General features: G+C 38.2%; 1 protein-coding gene across 10 annotated transcripts in view; it reads left to right on the forward strand.

Moving 5' to 3' along the window:
• Positions 1 to 1096: 1096 nt before the first annotated feature.
• The window catches only part of LOC142389739 (membrane-associated guanylate kinase, WW and PDZ domain-containing protein 1-like), a 108589-nt gene continuing 90149 nt past the window's right edge, over positions 1097 to 19536 (forward strand). For 5 of the 10 annotated variants that reach the window (XM_075474751.1, XM_075474753.1, XM_075474755.1 and 2 more), the window contains exon 1: positions 1103 to 1752. In XM_075474751.1, coding sequence (XP_075330866.1) covers positions 1455 to 1752 — 298 coding nt within the window. In that variant the 5' untranslated portion in view covers positions 1103 to 1454. Of the gene's footprint in view, positions 1753 to 19536 lie in introns of all 10 variants that reach the window. The other 5 variants (XM_075474757.1, XM_075474758.1, XM_075474760.1 and 2 more) reach the window with 4 other exon arrangements.

Consider the following 19536-nt stretch of genomic DNA (forward strand, 5'->3'; position numbering starts at 1 on the left):
TATCATATACTAGAATTATTTGTGTCTGAACAGATTTAGTGTTGCCACAAAAAGAAAAAGAAAGAACACAAAAAAATAAAACTTAATGCCATGAGAATAACATAGCCTACTTTCAAGCTGTAGTGTAACTGTAGGCGAATGGTGGACATGTATTGCAGTAGTTAGGAAAACTGAATATGTCAAAAGTTCTAAACAAGACAACACACTTTCTGTGTTAAACATGATGAGACAATGAGCTTGTGAGAGGGCTGTGTGTGTCTGGAGCCTTTTATAAAAGGCACAGGTGTGATTCGCCCTTTGTCTCCTTCTGGGTGATTTCCTCACTTTCACCCTAACCCACAAGCCTATTAAAAAGACTCATAGAATGGCTATCATTGTTATCATCATTTAAGGTATCACCCAATCTACAAATGTTATAATAGTTATAGTTATAGTTATAATGTCTTCCAGCAGCAATATAAACCTGATAAAACATTTAAATCATTAAATATTGCCTCACTGCCACACCTAGTTTAACTTGGCACTTTCAATGAATCAACCAAATATGATTTGATGTACTAATAAATAGTTCATTAATTTGACTACATTCATGTATAAAGTATAGCTACTTATATATATATATATATATATATGAACAATATTTAACCTATTTGACAATGATACATTAAAGTAACATGTGGAAATCTGGTAATTCCCCACCATTTAGTTAACTACACAGGTTTGTTACACCCATATCAAAAAGTTCCCATATAAAGCCATTGAAAGCAAAATGATTAGAATAAGAAATATTAACTTTTTTTTTACTTTCACAAAATTTTACATTTGCATTTCCTTTTGATAGGTGCGTGTTTCCATTATTTGTGAATAAGGACAACAAGCTGCTGGAGGTCCCGCGGGATTAGACGCACAGATCGCTGTAATCCGTTTGGAAACTGGCGCTGGACGTCGAGCGGGGAGGAGCTTTAGGACCCGGTAGGTGTGGGGTCGGGTTGGATTTTTTCCCTTGGAGTTTTAGCGGGACGCATGCGCCCCCCTTCTACTGTTTCTCCATCCCCAGTCCAGGGGCAAACTGAGTGAACTTGTCGTGTTACCTGCTTAAAGGCGCCGCAGGTTATGTGTGGAGCTCAAGTTTAAAAAGAGAGATAGGCTACTCCAAGGGAAGAGGTAGAACTCTAAGATTAATCCAGAAAGGAGTGGATTAGATCCCATTACGAGGAATCAGCGCGTGTGCAGTTGTTAAACATGCGGAAACAACAACAGAATTGTGATGCAATAGGATATACAAATGCACTGTGAGGGACATGCCTTGGCACAAGCGAGAATAGGGCAATAATGCTCCGACTTGGACCCAGACATCCTGAAGTTTTCTTCTTGGGGCAGCGTCAGTGCTATGAATCTGCTGATTCTAACACCACTTTTCGGAACTAGCGAGTTTTGTTTGGACCTTAACAATCATGTCAAAAGTCATCCAAAAGAAGAACCATTGGATCACCAAATTGAACGAGAGCGCGATTATCCGAGACGCGTATGGGGAGCTGAACGTGGATCTGCGCGGCGGAGCGGAGAAAGGAGAGTTTCCATACATTGGGCAAATAAGGGAGGATGCTGTGGTTTATCAGTCCGGCAAACTGTGTGAGGGAGAAATCCTGCTGGAAGTCGGGGGGCTTTCTGTGTCAGGATTACCCCTATATGACATTTATAATGTGATCAACTACTGCAAAGGTCCCGTGAGGTTAAAAACTGTTCGTCAAGGTAAGTAATTGAGAACTAAAGTGTTGTGTGTCTTGAGCACTCACGTACATAAGAAATCACTGTGAAAATGGTCTTCTTATTGTCATGTGGCACATTACAAGCGGTACACACAAAGAATGAAGTAGGGCAGAGAAGTGCTGCTGCTCATCCTTCCTCCATAGCAGCCTGGAGTCTTCAGGCTTTGACATGAAGCTGCCCTGACAGTCATCCTGCCCTCATTTGTCCAACATTGGTAAAGCCATTCTGGGTCAAGACTTAAAGGGTCACGGATTAAGCCACCTACACTAAATATTAGAGCAAACAATGTATTCTGATAATTGACCATGTCCCATAAAATCTGGAGCACTTTTCTGCCATACTGTTACATTATGATGCAGGCTATTTTCTCTTTTTGCTCACACGTGCCCTTTCTTAGACTTGGACTGTATATTCTTCCGATTGCTGATTTTCAGATTCCCTCTGCAAATGGAAAAAAAAATGACAATCAGTTTTTACAGTGCAAGGACTCATCTACAAATGTATTTTTTTCCTGACAGCCTGTGCACAACTAATCTTAAGTTTAATGTGTAAAACACTCCATTATCACCACTCTAAGTTTCTTAATTTTGGTCTAATTACACATCAAATCCTTCAAGCTGCACCTCTCCCTGGATACGAATATTGTGTTCATGCAAACTGAGAACTGACAATGTGACACCTCTTATGGACAGGGGTTAGGGTTAGGGTTATTTATTTGTGTAAATGCTGCCTGGGTATTAGGTGAGCGCGAACCATTGCCCACGTCCTGCTGCATCTGTCTGAGTTTCAAACTCTTCCAACTGCGTATTGCCCAATGAGCCCGAATCTGCGTGCCAAGGTGAACAGTGAAATAAGTCAAAATTTCAAGTCAGTCTGCACACACTCAAATCCAGTTTCTCGCTTACAGGTATTACACAATGTTTGATAAAGCTGGCAGTGCCTCCTCTCTGGGGAAATCATTAACTGTGTTATATAACTGTTGTTTAGTGTCAGAGAAGGATCTTTTTGTTCGTACTGTTGGTCCATAAGTGGCTCTGCAGTGAATATTTGACCTTTGTAAATTAAGTCTCACCCCCTAGGACAAGAGCTCAGCCCTACTGCTGTTGTTTGTTTGCAGGACAGTCATTTGTTTGACATTTATTCAGGCCAAGCTAGTACCATCTGAAATTTTTAATATCCACAAATATTTTTCTAATTATTCTTTAATTCTATTGAGACACTTGGTTTCTAAAGAAAGCTGCAATGCTCTAAGCATTGTCATAAAAGATATCCTGGTCCATCTGTCATTACTTTCTTGTATAAGTCAGCAGATTCTCAGTGTAATTAAAGGAGGGGGGATATTCTTCGATGATGTGAGTGGCTCACAAGACTTCTATTGTGTCTGGCGCTCTGTGGGGCTCCCGTGCACAACCGGTAGGGCTTAGCCATCCACGCTGTCCCAGACCAGGTAACGGGCTGTTGGGACAGATCAGCTCTCTCTCCCTTTCTCCCGAAAATGCTGTGGGTCATATTACGAGAGGCCACATCACCTCAGTATCGTAGGTGGAAACAGTATCAGCTTGTGCATGTAGACAAGTTGTGCTCTGCACTGCTCACAGGTGTGTTGCTTCCATAGAGGGATGCACAAAGAAAACCACCTGAATGAAGTTTTTATATTCTTGTGGAGTACGTTACAATGCCACACTCTTGTGGTCTTTGAAAGTCTGTCATTTCATTTTATTGAGTAAAGTGAGGCCCTCACCTGCCCTTACGGAATCTTTGTAGGATATAAGAGAAAATGTTATGCTATTATGGCTTAAGTTATGCACATTGCTGCTTACAAATGTAGCTTGTACATAAAAGGTGCACGCCCACTGGGTTGTCAATCACATGGTCACACTTCTCAATAGCATTCCCAGCTTGATTGCAAATTTATGCCAAATTAGCTATAAACAATGCACTTAACTTTGACTTAAAAAGTGATGAAGCAAAGGTAAATTCTGAGCTTGTATAGACTATCAAATCAAACTTTATTTATACAGCACTTTTTATACAAAAAGCAGCACAAAGTGTTTTACATAATAAAATCAATTGTAAAATCAATACATACATAAACTTACACACAACATCACACTGACAACCATACTGCACACTTACCAACATGAGCAAGATCAACAACCATAAACATCAACATCTGGCTTGACTATCCTCTGTAGTATATATGTTTGCAGTGCTGCTTGCTGCTGCGCTTGTTTGCTGGTCATAAAGAATATGCAAAAATGACCAAAACTATTCCAGATCAGTTTCTTAATAATGATTAACATAATTTGAGGAAGGGTATTTGTCTTGGCAGTGGTTTGCGTTCTTTGAGCGCTCTTCTAATTTTCTATCGTTTCTAAGTGGATTTATGGATTTTTACTCAGGATCGATTTAGGAGATGATAGGATCTCTTTAAAGCCACAGTAATTTAAAAAACTATGTGCATCCTGTCAATATGTTGAAAATTTCCTTATGACACTGAAAATTAAACAAGCAGAACCGTATATTCAGTACATTTAAGTAATTATTACCATATTAATATCCAGCGCTGACAGTGTTGAATAAAAGGCCAACTCATTTGCCAGATTGCAAAACATAACATCCCCTTGTCGCGTGGACAAGAGAATGCATGTGTACCTTTCAGCTCATGCAAGATTTTGGCCTTATTACACTGGCTCAATCAGCTAGAAAAACTTTTACGGTAAACATTAAATATAAATTCACCCAACTGATGGGAAACATATTCTTATTTTTTTTTCCCTGTGGGCTGTTGTCAGTTCTGATAAAGAGATTTTAGCTGTTCTTCCTCTGGCCAGCTGAGCAGCAAACAGTTTCATGATACTGTGTAGCTGTCCGGTTAAAGTCCAAAGAGGGAGTACTGTCAAACATGTTAAGACCGTGACCCCTCAGGGTGTCTCTTCTCTGTTATCAGTCAAACCCAGCTTACAGGTGAAAGGTTTGTCATCATGGTCTTACTTAGTGACTGGATTTTATTGAAGTGCAAAGGTTTTACATCAGGTAACATGCCTGGATCTGCACTAATGCTCGTGAACAGTATATGCCTTTCAGACTGAAATACAGAAATGAAATGGGTGAGAGCAGCACCTTAATGACGTAAGAGTTGAGTTGTTTACCCTTTAAGTAAACCTTAAAACCCGTCAGCACCTAAATGGTCAGGGGGTTTATGGCCGTCTGATCATGAGTGGGTTTTAGCCAGGTGTCTGTCTGATCTTGGGGACAATTGACCCTTGGTCTTTTTAGATCTTGCCTTCAGCTGAACCCAGAGAGGGAACCAGGCCAGCCTTCTGCATGCCAGGCATTCCAGAGAGGTGGGGCGTTCTCTGGACCACCCTGATGAAACAAACTAGGCTTTTTTTTCCGCCCTTTTTCTTTGTTGTTTTTTTTACATTTTTTTTTCAACTTTGCCCATTTCATTCTGACTTTCATCATCACTCCTTAAAGATAGGGATGTCCAGTGAGTAGCAACACTAGCTCTGGGTCACTAATAGTTGACCCTACACTTTATTGTAAGTGTAGGCAAAGCAAGAATCAAGACAGCAAGAATGACCTGCATTCCACTGAAGGAAACTTGTATGTATGTGTGTGACTGCAGATGTGTCCATGTGCTGGACACTGATAAGTCACTTTCACACAATCTGTTTCACCTCACTGCACTGGGCGTAAAGACAGCTTAGCCGTTCACTGTAAACCACACGGCGTGATTGGCTTCTGATCAGCTTGGCTGCAACGTTGTGTTTTATGTAAGGAGACAGTAATGATACCTGCTGAATTGCAACAGGCTATGACTGTGAGGAGCAACATGAATTTTAGTATAACTTTAACATAAAGTAGGTTTTAAGAACTGAAAGTTGACAGCACTGTTCTCTATAGTGAATATTAAAGTTTTTGGTCTTTTACTACTTACTTACAAAATGAATTTCGCTGCTATTTCTTTCCCTGCCGCCTCTTTCTCAACACAGTCATGGTATGAGCTGGATTCAGTGGTTCAGGCAGTGCTCCTGTTGCCACAACTTAAGCAGAATTCAGAGTCCTGTGTACTATTTGAAAACAATCACTGGGAGGGCATTAAGATGTCTCTATTTGTGAACAAGTGATGGTGAGCAATGACAGTACAATGAGGGGGTCTCTGTGATTAAGGCTACTGCTTTCATATTCACATTATATCCTGGAAATATGAAAAGCTATTAGCTATCATGTATTTTGGGACTATTTAACTGTTTTTGCTGTAACCCTCCTATTCATGTCTTTCTGAAACATCCTGTGTGTGAAAAGTCCTGTGTGCACTAATTGGTCAGGTGACCCACTCTGTTGTGATACAGCGTTGAACACCTCTACTATGATTAGTCATTCTGCCGTCAGGCAATCAATGATGCGCTGGTCATTTCATCTGTGGTTTGTCTTCATTAATGATATGTTGTTATGTCATTCAAACAAAACTGAAGCCATGTCAGTTGACAAACCAGTGAGAATATTTCTCTTATTTCTCTTTGCTCAGTCTGTCTGTTTTTGCTAAATGGAGCATCGCGTTAGTTCTGGCAGACCACGTAGTCAACGCGCCCTTTGCCTATTGGCTGACGCCGACCCAACCCTTATGGCCAGCTGCGCTCAATGGGTAATCAGCTGCTGCTTGCAATTGGATGCTGGCATTTGGGGCACTTCATTTAAACTTGGTTTGCTGTCACTGCTTTTTTTGCTCTCTGCTTGCAGCCTTCCACAGCAGCTCCCCGCGTAGGGGCAAAAAGTTTTGCTTGTGCTTACAAGACGTAGCTCCGATTAGCATACGCGCCGATGCTAGTATTATTATTGTGCTGCTTACCCTGTCGTCCGGCATGGATCCCCGCTGCCGGCGGAGTCGGAGATTCGGCTGAGATTGACGCGTGGAGGACATCCAGCCGAGCCAAGACGCGACACCGGGCGAGCTGTCACAGCGCGCCGCGGTCAGAGTCAAGGTAGGCCGCGGCGGGCTCCTGTACGTGGCAGGGCAGCCGCGGTAAGACACGCAGCTATCTTACACCGATTTCACATGATTTTGCGTGACTGTAGCTGTGTGGCGCGGGTCTTATGCCGGCACATTCGGATTACAAACCATCCTCCCGATTGGTCCTTTTGGATCCTCGCGGTGATGCTTCTAAGGTGCAACAGGTGCTACACACGGCGTGGTATGTATGCATTACAGTCTGATGGGTGCGGCGCACCTGTCGTGTCGGGGTGTGGAGTGTTTGTGCCTATGGGGTACCACTTAAACCACTCAACCAGATACTAAAAGATGCATTTGAATCTCACATTTATAATTTGACATTCTTAGTTATAGACTTTCCAACATTTTACATTCAAGGTTGTTTTTAAAGAAAAGGGTCTTTGAAATTCAATTTTGATTTATCTTTAACTTCAATTTTCTTTGTTTTTCATGTATCTCTTAAGACTGACTGACTGATTTTTATAAAGGCTGCACTGGTGCGAGTTTAAGAAACACACATATCTAGATGACCAGAGGGCTTTGCAGACAGAGATTTCCTCTGTGAACAACTTGTCCCAGAGCGTGAGTTCTTTGCATTTTCTCAAATATTCAGAGAATGTAGGTCTTGATTGAATACAATTGGTTTCATGTCATTAGGCCCCTGAAATTCTCTTCAAAGAGCCCTACAATGTTTTCCTCGCTCAGCCACTATCCTTTTATAAGTTACTTGTTTTAGACATCATTGAAGCTTCTAAGATGTTTTGTATGTTCTTGTGTTTTCAAATGCTCACACTATTCTCTGCACAGAATAAGAATTTGATAAGCGTTTATTGTGGAGGTCTTTTCTTCTGTATGTGTATATACTTTTTTTAAGGTTCACCTACTGGAATTTTACTGTGTTCCAAAATGGCTCGTGTAAATTGATAACAATGTGAGCACACCAGCAAAAGGACTGTAAACCAAACACAAGCAGCTTGTGTCATTTAAGCTTGAACAATTGGCAGTCTAATTCATAGACTTTGCCTCAGGTTTTGTAACAATGAGGTTAAGATAGACTGCAAGCCAGAGGGGCAACAAGAAGCAAGCATCAGTTCTGTAGATTTGTTGTCAGCTTTGAGAGTCTGACTTTAAATGAAATATCAATTAAATAGGCCAGCACGAGTATGGCCAAAAATCCTGATGACAAATATCTTGATTGATATTGAAATATGAATTTTCTTACGAAGTTAATTGTTTTTTCGAAAACGTATATAGGTTTCTTATGTCTTCAAGAGAAGGTGGGATAGGCGATTGCATTATAAAATGAACTATTTCATTGTTTGTGAGTTAATACAGTAGGTTCCACTCCAGCAAGTCCTGCAATTAAAATCTAGATATTGCCCTTTTGGTGCAACCTTATTTTGTCCAATAATGTTTCTTGTATTACCTTCCAGCTCCACACTCTTGTTTAAATAAGGCTAAAAAATAACCCCCTAAAAACAAGGCTTGAAGCAACTAATTATTCATTACATTTATGACATGCCTATCATTCACAGTACATCAATATTTGATATTTTTATTATGTTTTTTACCAGTATTTTTAGAATACAACACCCTTACATGAGACTGAGTGGAGTTGAACTTGATAAATGGGCCTGTGTAAGTGAATGTTAACTAGGAGTTCAGAGTGCAAACTAACCAATTACAATCTGAATTACAACTGTGCAACAAAAGCAGATGTTATGGAAGAAATATCTACTCTATGACCATGTATCGCTGTTAAAAACAGGCAAATGATAAGACAGCTCATCTTGGTCAGCTGGAACTGATTCTGTGCTTTGCATACTGAATGTTTAAGTCATTGATAATAAACGTGAGCGTTGTGAGGATTGCACTTTAACTTATTCCTCTTGTGTTCTTTCTAAGTACAAGTGTGATATGAAGTGACTTGTCTACTGAATGCAGAAATGCAGAGTATACAAACTTGTGAGCAAGGGAAATGGGACTTAAGACATAATTATCTGAATGTAATCGAAAATGCTCTATTTTATGTGAAATATTAACATTTTCAAAGATGTCAGTATGGATTTGGGCTAAGTGGGATAATTAAGGGAGGTTTGCTGTATAATTGACAGTCCATCACAAAAACCATCTCATCTGCCACGTCTCTCCTCCTCTCTGTGCTATTGATTGTTACACTGCCTGCTTTCTGCATGTTTGTTTGAAATAAATGATACAGGAGAAAAATATCCCTTTGTGGAGATTTGAGAATGACCTATTTGTCTCTCTCTCAGTAATGATTCTGGAGTTGCGGTGATCACGCATGTGCATGCAAACTGCAGGAATTTAATATTGTAGACATTAAATGGCAGTCAAGCTTTGCTCCATGTCATGCATTTGGAGGCGATTATAGAACATTACAGGCCTTCTTTTACACACATGAATCACAGTTCTATTTTTAGTCTGTTCTTTTATGGCTGTGTGGTGGTTTTTAGGCACCCTAATTGCACCTTTCTTTAGATGCTAATTGCATATAGTGTGTGAAACATTTTAATTTAGCCAAACACCCCTCCATCATCAACCTTGGAGGCTGTAGTGGAACACCAGAGTTAAAATAATTTCCTTAAAAGGGAATTTTCTGTGCTCATGTAATTGTTTTTAATATAACATCCTACTACACGTGTATCTGAGGGGAAAGGTTAGCAGAGTGGTCCTTAGAGGATTTCCCATCTCTCTATCCCCTCCTATACTAGCCTGTCAATCTCCAAAATATCCAGGTTGCTCATAAGCTTGTGGGCAGCTGACCTGACCCTTCAGGGTTACTGCACCAGTGTGCATAATCTGATATCCTGGTATTAAAGTTCACACTGCTGTATTAATCTGAAAGCATGCTTCTTACTGTATGTGCAGTATTAATGTGTTATCTTACAACTCAGTTTCAGCCATCCTGTGACAACTGTTAATACCATACAATGGCCCAGTAAGTACAAAAATCTAATTTAAATGATCTTTACCCTTTTTGTTCTTACACTGCAGCAAAGACTGCACCAGTACTGTTAAAAGTAAATGAGGCTGTGAAGGATTTCTACTGGCACAGCACGTTAATATTTAATGAGGTTTGGTGCTACAATGCTGTAAGTGGTTAAATTAAAGCCTCTAAATTCTACATTTTTCATGTTTTATTACTTGCTTTATTGAAACAACTGAACTGACTGATGATGAGAAAGCTTAGGTTGAGAAGGACAGTTACAACAAAATAGAAATATCCCTAGCAGGGCCGTAACCAGGATTTTTCAAATACCGAGGTCAAATATTACGATAAATCTTATTTGACAAAAAAAACATCCTAATATGTTGACTTTTTAAAATACAGTTTGGAAATGTGAATAAACAGAGGTAAATCACAAGCCCATCAAGGAGGTGAATATGTAGGTGAACAAGTTTATTATAACAATGTGATCACAAAAGTAGAGTATTTGAGTGAGTGACTTTCTTCCTCTACTGACTCTCTCTCTTCAACTCCCTCATTCTCATCCTCTCCTGTGTCATCTGTTTTAAAATATCATCATCAGCATCACCATTAATATTATTGTTATTATTAATATTACATTATTATTATTATTACTATTATCACCATCATCACCATGCATGTGCATGACCCACTAAAAGGTCAAATGAATGAGTTGGGTTATTGATCTAACCGATGTGCAAAATTTTAGACACCATTTGCAATAAAATCCAAATGGTTCATTAGGAAAAATGCAATCATTTTACCTAAGTAACTGGTTGAATCCACCCACTAAATTAACATCGTAGAATGTGCCAAACAGACCACAAGATGTTGGCTGTATTTTAGATGTATAGTCTCAATTCAATCCATTCACTCAACACAGAGAAGACAGAGGTATCATGCTGGGCCTGACAACTAGCTAAATGCTGGTAAAACTTGGCTTCATAATGCACCATGAGCAGCACAACTAACCTCAAGATTGTGTCATATGAGAGTACACGGGGTATTTCATTCTGTTATTTTGCCCCGTGTGCATCATCAATTGTTTTAAGTAAAATGAAAAATATAAGTTTCTGACCCAGTTTCTATTAGTCTGCTTTATTTACATGTAGGAAGCCATATAGCACTGAACAAAACTGTAGCTAGTGAGGCTGAATGACCACTAGCCACAGTTGGCATAAAACTGTCAAGCCCTGATTAAAAAAAAAAAAAAAAAGTTAGCTTAACAGCCCAAGCCGTGTCACGATTCCCAACAATTCCATTACAGGTCGCTACTTTTTTTTTTGGAAAATCGAATTGAGAGAGAGATTTGTGTGCAGTGTGTTTGTGCCGACTGGAAAACGAAATCCTAACCAAGGGGCTTTGTGACTGTTGCTTGAAATACTGAGGACAATGATCTAGCATCCTCCTATTCCTAGCCGCGCTTTGAACGCATATGAACATTATCTGTCACTCATTCTCACCGGCGATTGGCGAAATGAACTCACCTCCTTCTCTCTTTCTTTTCCCCTGGCCAGTTGGCTTTCCAAAGCTGAGTTTAGTTTGTTTAGTAGATTTCTTCATCTTGCTTCCATTTCCTAGCTGACTTTCGCGTCGAAGCTGTGTAATATGATAAACATGTTTCCAATGGCGGGTGGCGTAAAAAGAAAAAAAAGTCGGGTGGCGTTTTTCCGCTCAGTTTTAAAATATAACGTGATGATAAAGGGATTATGTGGACTTTATTTTCAGAAAAACAAATGAGAATGCATGCTGATCTTTCCACCAATCAAAGTCAGAACGATTTTCATCTTATATTAATTTGACATTTCTCTGAATAAAAAAAACACCGGGAAAAATACCGAGGTCATGACCTGTGTGTCCTCAATGCTGGTTACGGCACTGATCCCTAGATATTGAGTGCTGGGTATGATGTGAGCTGTTTTGACATGAACTACTCTTTCTGGAACATCGTCAAGGATCCTAGTTAGTCATATCTGTCCCAGTACGCTTTAATTCAGAAAACAGTCTGTAACTCAGATGCCGAAAGTATGCCTTTAAAAAAAAAAAAAAAAAAAAAAAAAAGAGCCTCATGCACAATACATATATTCTTAGCTTACAGTTGGCATAAGATGGTAAGTCAACCAATAGATTTGTTGATCAAAGATACATGTAAAATATTGACGAAGTAATAACCATAATCATTTTCTTCCATCTTTTATTTTGATCTGTTACCAAGCACAAAGAAACAATTTTAGATGGATTTCAGAAACCTTTTTCAGGAACTTAGGTCTTTTATGGGGCCATTTCCTCAGCTCCCTCCATATCCAAAATAGGAACTGGGGACTAAACAGAGCTCTGGGAGATAAACTGCACCCCAGAAAATGACCCCAGTAGGGGCTTTTTGTCTCTGCATTTCTGTCTCTACCATCTTGTATTTGATATTCAGAAAACTCCTAACATCTGCTTTGTTGTGCCAGAGGAATAGCTATTACTATTTTTGAACACAACATTTAAATTGAAACAATTTGTGCCTTCTTCAGTCAGCTGAGGAGACAGGCACACTGAAAGCTGATGTGGTTGAGGAAGCTTCACAATGAGAGATGAGAGATAGCTCTCATCAAAACACAAAAGAAGTGACTCTAAGGGAAAAGGCGCCAAAATAACAACCCACCACCCATAGAAATGTGTAACATCTCAAGATTTTGTACATCCAAAGTGCGCTTCCTGGTTTGACTGCATTGTAGGCTGTATACTTAGTGACCAGCGGAGCAGCTCTGACATTTTTGTGAGGACTGACGTGGAGTAGCGACACACTTTAGTGGACTTAAGTCACAGTTATTTTTCACTGGCTGACATTAGAGTGTCTAAACAAATATTTTGGTGTTTTGCAGAAATTTTAAAGTAGAGGTTAATGGAACCAAAATGCAGAGCACCAAGTTACTCTAGTTAAACTGAATGAAATTATGCAATTAATCCTGTAAAGTATTGTATGGACATAGTATAATGTAGTGTTGGTTATGCTATAGTGTAGAATTGTTTAATGAGTTTATTTTGCAACTGCAGCTCGGTGCTGTTAGGTTTATTGATGATATGAGCTGGTAACTGCCAAATATATTTAATTTATTTTTAATTTTTAACATCTTTAAGTGTTATGGTGAATAACAGTTGAGTGAACAAAACTTCTGTTGATTATGTTAAGCCTGAACTAAATGGAATTTGGAAAATATGTTTAATATTAGTTTTAGTCACAGTGTTCCATCAGCCTGTCTTGGTGCAGTGGACAGAAATGGGATAGTTCTTATCGACGTTACACCTAAGCTCAACAATACACAGGGGACCAGAGTCAGTAAGCAGACCTGGCTTTGATCTTTGAGGTTTTTGAGGAGGCAGCCTATATTTCCCATGATCCTGCTCTGAGTTTTCACCCTGAAACAGGTTAAACAGTCAAATCCCACCGACGAGATTGACTCTTTGAACAGGTGGAGAGGAAGGGTCAAACACTCTCTTGAGCCCCGTCTAATTGTGTGTGTGGATCTGTGTCCCAGTGACCACATTATCTCCTCCATTACTGGTCATATATCTGCAACTCTTGTCTGTTGGAATGAGGCCTTATCTAAATCAAAGCAGACTTGGAGGAACTGACCTCCTCTGTCTGATATTCTCATCACTGTTAAGATATTTGAAGATAACCGCAGTATGAAAGGGACAAAGTTTACAGCTGTGCTGTATAGGACTTACAGCCCTGCAGCTACTTAGTGGTGTATAAATGAAAAAACACTAACAAATAATTGACAAAATGAAACAACAAATGAAACAAAAGGAAAGAAATACATTTTGCAAATATTTTTGAACAGTTGATAAAGCTTTTTATAAAAAAGAAAAAAAAAAAAACTAAAACAAATCAAAGTCCATTTGTGTGGCAGCTTCATGCTGTGTGTAAGAATGGTGTGTTCAGCCTTGCCGGCTCGCCCTCACACACACGTGCCAGTTTTGCTGTGTGACTGCCTTCATTGCTGGCTCAAAGATTTTTCATACAAACAGGATGCTGATGTTTGATGACGGTGCATCTGTCACACCTTGAATGAGTAATGCAAAAGAGACTTCTGATAGTTGTAGCTGCACACGAAGTAAATAGATTTTGATTCGATTTTATTAAATGTCAATACATAACTAGTTCACTAACGGATGCAGTGAGTAGCTTTTCATTCATTTCACAATGATAATCAAAGACATGTCTGTTGGTCGTGGAGAAGGTTTTACTCTGCTCAAAAAATGGGATTTCATTGATCCGCATCAAGCGAATGAAAGAACTAAAGTGCTAAAATTAGCTTAAGAACTGTCCAATGCATTATTGAAACCTGGAGGGATAGTGGTGAATCATCAACTTCAAGGAAAAAAAGGTGGTTGAAAGAAAATCTTGGATGAGCGTAATCAGAGATCACTTAATTTACAGAAATCAAATAGAAAAAAATCTACAGTAGAACTCAGGGCAGTGTTTAAAGGGAAAAGTAGTTGCATTTCCACATCCACAGTGTGAAGAGATCTCAAGGTAATGGGGTAAACAGTTTTGTAGCCTTAAGGAACAAAAAGGCTTCAGTTTCCCTGAACATAAAGAATGGACACAATAGAAAAGCTCATGCGATATGATGTGTCCAGATTTACCCTGTTCCAGATGAAGTTCTGCTCTTATCATGCCTAACAAAGACGTCCCCATGCTTTGTGATTTGATATATTTTAAACTGGTGAAGGACACATTTTAAGTTTACAGTTTATACTTAAATAATGATAATAATAATGATATATATTCATAATAAATGAACTAATCATTTCAGCTCTGTACTTACAAACTCTTTCTGTTTGTGTCTGGTCATGACCAGCTGGTAAAATGATCATATGAACCATTCTATAAACCAACAGTTTCCTTCAGTCAGCTAAACATGCATCAACATGTGAAATCAAGTGCTATTTTTCTTCCAGTTGCTGATCTGAAGGACTCTTTTTTACTGGAGTAAATTTAGACTCTTTGTCAAAGGGAGATAATGATGGAAGATTTTTCTTTGAGCTGTTGGTTTTTAGCACATAGCTTGAGTAACTCCCTCTCACTGTTATCTTGTGTTTTGCCTTTTTCACCTGATCTAAAAAGTACTCCAATCTTACTAAGCTCCCAGAGGGAAAACAGTATTTTACTCTTTTATGTTTATCTCTGTTGACAGTATAGAGATACAGTCTGAGCTTATATATGGTAGATGAGGGTGTTTAATCAGTAAACTGTCTCCACAAATGTCCTTTTCTGACCAAAATGTCTTCACATAACTGGTTTTAAAAGGAGTAGCAGTCACAAAGGAATAAATTCAAAACTCTCTGCAGGCAATGCCACAAGATTATAAAAAGTACATATCTGTTTCTGCAGTTTGTCAGAGTTACAGCAGATATACAGTATTTGGAGTAAGGTTGGGACTGTTTGCATGCTTCTGCCTGTCCAAGGGAGGAAGTGACCTTGAGCTGCAGCTGTTTGTCCGACACTGGCAGCATCTGGTTGAGCTGAGGGGAGATGGCGGGCGCACATGGAGCAGAAGTACTTTGTTTTGAGCAGGTTAAACAGAGGACAGGACTGTCATTTTTGCTCAAATGAAAGGGTCATCGATTAAGAGCTACTGAGATACAGAAATGATCATTTAACATTGTGGAAAAAGTAAAAGAGAATGTTATGATACTGGGGATTTTCCATTTTTTTGAGAGTGTTACTTGCAAAGTGTGCACATACCTCTGCTGAAAACTTTGGAAAGATTGATTTTCGGCAGAGTGATGACACTTGCTACTAGCTCATTTTCAAAAAAGTTGGGGCACTGTGTAAAGTGTAAATAAAAACAGAATTTAAACTCTATGTATTGTGTAACAGAACCAAGTCGAATTTTGAAATGATGTATTTGTATGTTCATTTTGCATTTGACACCAGTAATTATTTGAAAAATACTCAATAAGGGACCTTTTTACCACTATATTTTGTCACCTCTTTGCTATCAGTACTGTGTGTGGGAACTACGGTGACCGATTGCTGAAGTTTTCAAAGTTAAATGTTGAAGGCATGCCATTTAACAACCACACTGTTTTACTTTCCTTTTTCTTTCTAATTTCGCAATGTCTTGATAAAATAAGCAAGCCTCTTTTGAAAAAAGTTTGGCAGCTTATGCTACCCTAAAGTCTGTATATATGGTTTAGCAATAATGATGCCCTCCCAGATGTTCAAGCTACCCCCACTGATGCTTGGTTTTGAACTGTGTGATTATAAAAAGCTCCATATCCCTTTTAATCTTTAACCCTGAGGACACACAATGGCAATCTTTTTCAAACGGTATATGTTGTCATTGCAATGGCATGACATGACAGATTCACAATTTTTCTTAAAAAAATACTTTTGTTTTTGTATTTTATGTGGAAGTTTTAGTGGAGACTGGCAGGGCAGAATGAAATATTTTATAAAGATTAAATTATTTAAAAATTATAGTATTGGTGATTAAAGCCGCTTCTCATTTTGGGGTTATATCTAAAAAAAAACACAAAAAAACTAATGTCACTGAGATTAAGTTGTCCCTAATAATGAAACAGAAATTCGGTAATCCTTGGAATTTTATAAAGAGACATAATTTACATCTAAACAATACAACAGTCCCAGCTGACCCTGGTACAGGGTCTCATAGAAATGATGCACCTACATTTATATGGTATATGTTAGCAATAACATGACAGTCCCATATTCTTATGAAGATTGTTTTTATCCTTCGGTTTGCATAAGATTAGCAAGAGTGAAAAGATGTCCATTGCACTTGCTTAAAACTAAAAGTTTTAAGTTGCCTTTTTTGGTCAACCAGCTTGAACTAAATCAACATCAAAAGTAACTACTGATAATTCAGACATTAACCTACTTCTGTTGACATTTTACTGCAAATCTGTCAACAATTTTCTGAGTAGTCCTGGTAAGAAACATACAAACAAGCAAACAAATATTACTAAGCCTAATTCAACTAGTTTTACTTAACCTATATGGTTGGTATGAATTTGGAATCAGAAAACACTCATACAAATATTCACATTTGACAAGGAATTTTAGAAAAGTTTGCACAAAACTAAGAAATGTTTCTGTTGAAATTGCACCGTGTAAGTGTCTGGCTTTCAAAGCTTAAAGCTTAGAATGCTTTAAAATGGTTCTCATCTCTGTGTTGGCTACAATTAAAATACAACTTATCTTGTGCTAGACTTTGAGCTCATCACTGATTTAGATATGCAAGAACCAGAAAGGATCTAGTCCTATTGTCATCGCATCAGCAGCTCAAGGGAATTTTTTTTTATTGTAACTGTGATTAAGGATGTGGTGAGAAAGAACATAGTCTCTCTCTGTCTTTCTGTGTGTGCCTCATCATCTGCTGTGCGTGCAAGTTATTGTGAGTTTCTGTCATGGAGTTTAAAGTGATTGAATTTCTTGGTTTTCGACTAAAACACCTCCACACAGAAGGGATAAGTCCAGAGTCCACATTGTTCTAAATTTTTAGAGATGGTAAACTCTATGAGCTGTTTGAATGGTCACAGTTGTACTTCCTGTTTCGGCTCTTTTTGTTTTGGATTGAGAGTCCACTGCCCTATAGTGTATGATGGAGCACCCAGTGATTAGCTATGTAGGTCTGTTGACCTTAAAATTGTGCAAATTTAACCTTAAGTAGTACCATGGAACTGTTTACGTTGTGTTATCAGATCCATTTATACATATTCCTGATCATTCAGGCCATCTCCTGTGTCATATGTAGTTGCCAGTTTTGTGTGGCTCATCAAGACAAAACTCAAAGGGACGAGTACATATTATGTCACATCAAACACAATGAATCAGTGCTTCATTAAAGCACGGCCACAGTTCAACACTACAGAGGCGTAGTTGAGAGGGAATCATTGCACAATCTCATTGAAATGATCTCACTTTTATCATTACTGTGATTATGTAATAATTTCTTTTCCATCCAGCCATTCCTTTAATTGAATTCATTGTTGACTTGCAAGACTCAACACGAGTTGTTTTTAGTTGTTTAGAAGGTTTGATAAAAAACACCTAAGATGTTACTATTTAATTTTTTGTTCTTACCCTTCTCTCTTTCTGCAACATTACCACATACCACATAAAATGACATTGAAACATACATTGAACATCTTGTTTATTTCTGACCAGATGTCCAGAACCAACAGATTTTCTAATTTTAAATCAACGGAATTATTCCCGTTGCCTAATCATGTTAACCTTTTTAATGTTTCCAGAAACCACAGCTCCGAAGCACAGTGTGTCTTCCCTGTAGTTCGTTGCTGCTAATCCCTTACACCGGCTGTATTGAAAATGTCCGGTCGTCAACTTCGTAGTGAGATAACCACTCTATAGTGTTGTTTGAAATGTCAACCTTTACTTTTCGTTTTCTATATAGTGCACAACAGACTCATGTACAGAAGATGTGCTCTACATCAACCAAATAAATGCCCTGTTGCCAGAGGCTTTGGAGTCACGCTAATGTCAGCAGCCAGTTATTGTGATTTTCTTTTCCCTTGAAAATGCATGAGCACGATGATACTTAAGATGTCTCAACCATAAATTGGCTTGTCTCCTCCTCTGCCTTGAGTTGCAGTATTTTAATGTCATAGTAATAAAATTTGTATTGGTGTAATATTTGAAATTTTATTTGTTTAGTTCCAATCGTAAACTTGTTAACTATACGCTGTACTGTAGCTTATTTGTTACTGTAGCTTTATTTATTCACTTTTCATGTTTGATATTTAATTGTAATTTATATCCTAAAGATTAATATACAGTCACAGCTGCCATTCATGTTTGTGTATGTGAATACAGTAAAATCAAAAAAAAGTTAGAGGTTCAAACAGATCTGTGTCATAAAGTTTACATCAGTGTTGTGGACAGATGTTGATTACAATGTGTTCTTATCTATAACAGCAAAAATGTGTATATCCATCACCTCAGATTTAGGCTGCCAATCCTACCAATGTCACTGTTGCATAGTTATGAAGCAACACTGTATTCATGTAGTGTCCAAAATACCAAAACAGCTACATCACAATCCCTATGATACCAGTTTCTTAAAAAAGGAGGCTTCAGTTGATAGAAAAACGGTGAATTTCTATATAGTACATTTGCAGGTTTGCAAATTATAAAACAAAGAATGTTATTAAACTGCAATTAGTGACTAACCACAATAAGTCATGTGATTTATCACAATTAGAGATTTAAATTGCTTGAAGGCCTGGTTCTTTTGGTTTTACAAGCTCTAACTATAAAATATCAAGAGACGTATTGAAACTGTCTAGCTAGTTCTAGTGTTGCTGTACTCTACTGTACCCATAATGCCTAATTAGTGAACTTATTATATAATCTTAATATGTGTAAACTGGGACTAATTTGGCATCATTTTCAAAAGTGAATTCAGTCACATGAAACTATGCTCCCTGTAAATCCTTCTTTCAATAAAGTAAGAAGTGTTCAACTGCTCAACTCATTTTGGTTCCGAAGGCCATGTTAGTGAGGCTGTTGAATTGGGCTGTTTTAAATCAAAGTCTTATATGTATCTATATATATATAGATATATATATATCTATATATATATATATATATCCACCTTAACACCTCCATATTTCTGCTTATTTGATTCAGAGACTAAATTAACCCTGCCTGCTCCAGCTCTCAAAAGAGCTTACACTTATTTTTCCTCTTTATGCTCTCTGTTCCCATCATCTTTACATTATCTCCTCACAACTTAAT

Source organism: Odontesthes bonariensis, chromosome 10 (genome assembly GCF_027942865.1).
Source record: "Odontesthes bonariensis isolate fOdoBon6 chromosome 10, fOdoBon6.hap1, whole genome shotgun sequence".
Lineage (NCBI taxonomy): Eukaryota > Metazoa > Chordata > Actinopteri > Atheriniformes > Atherinopsidae > Odontesthes > Odontesthes bonariensis.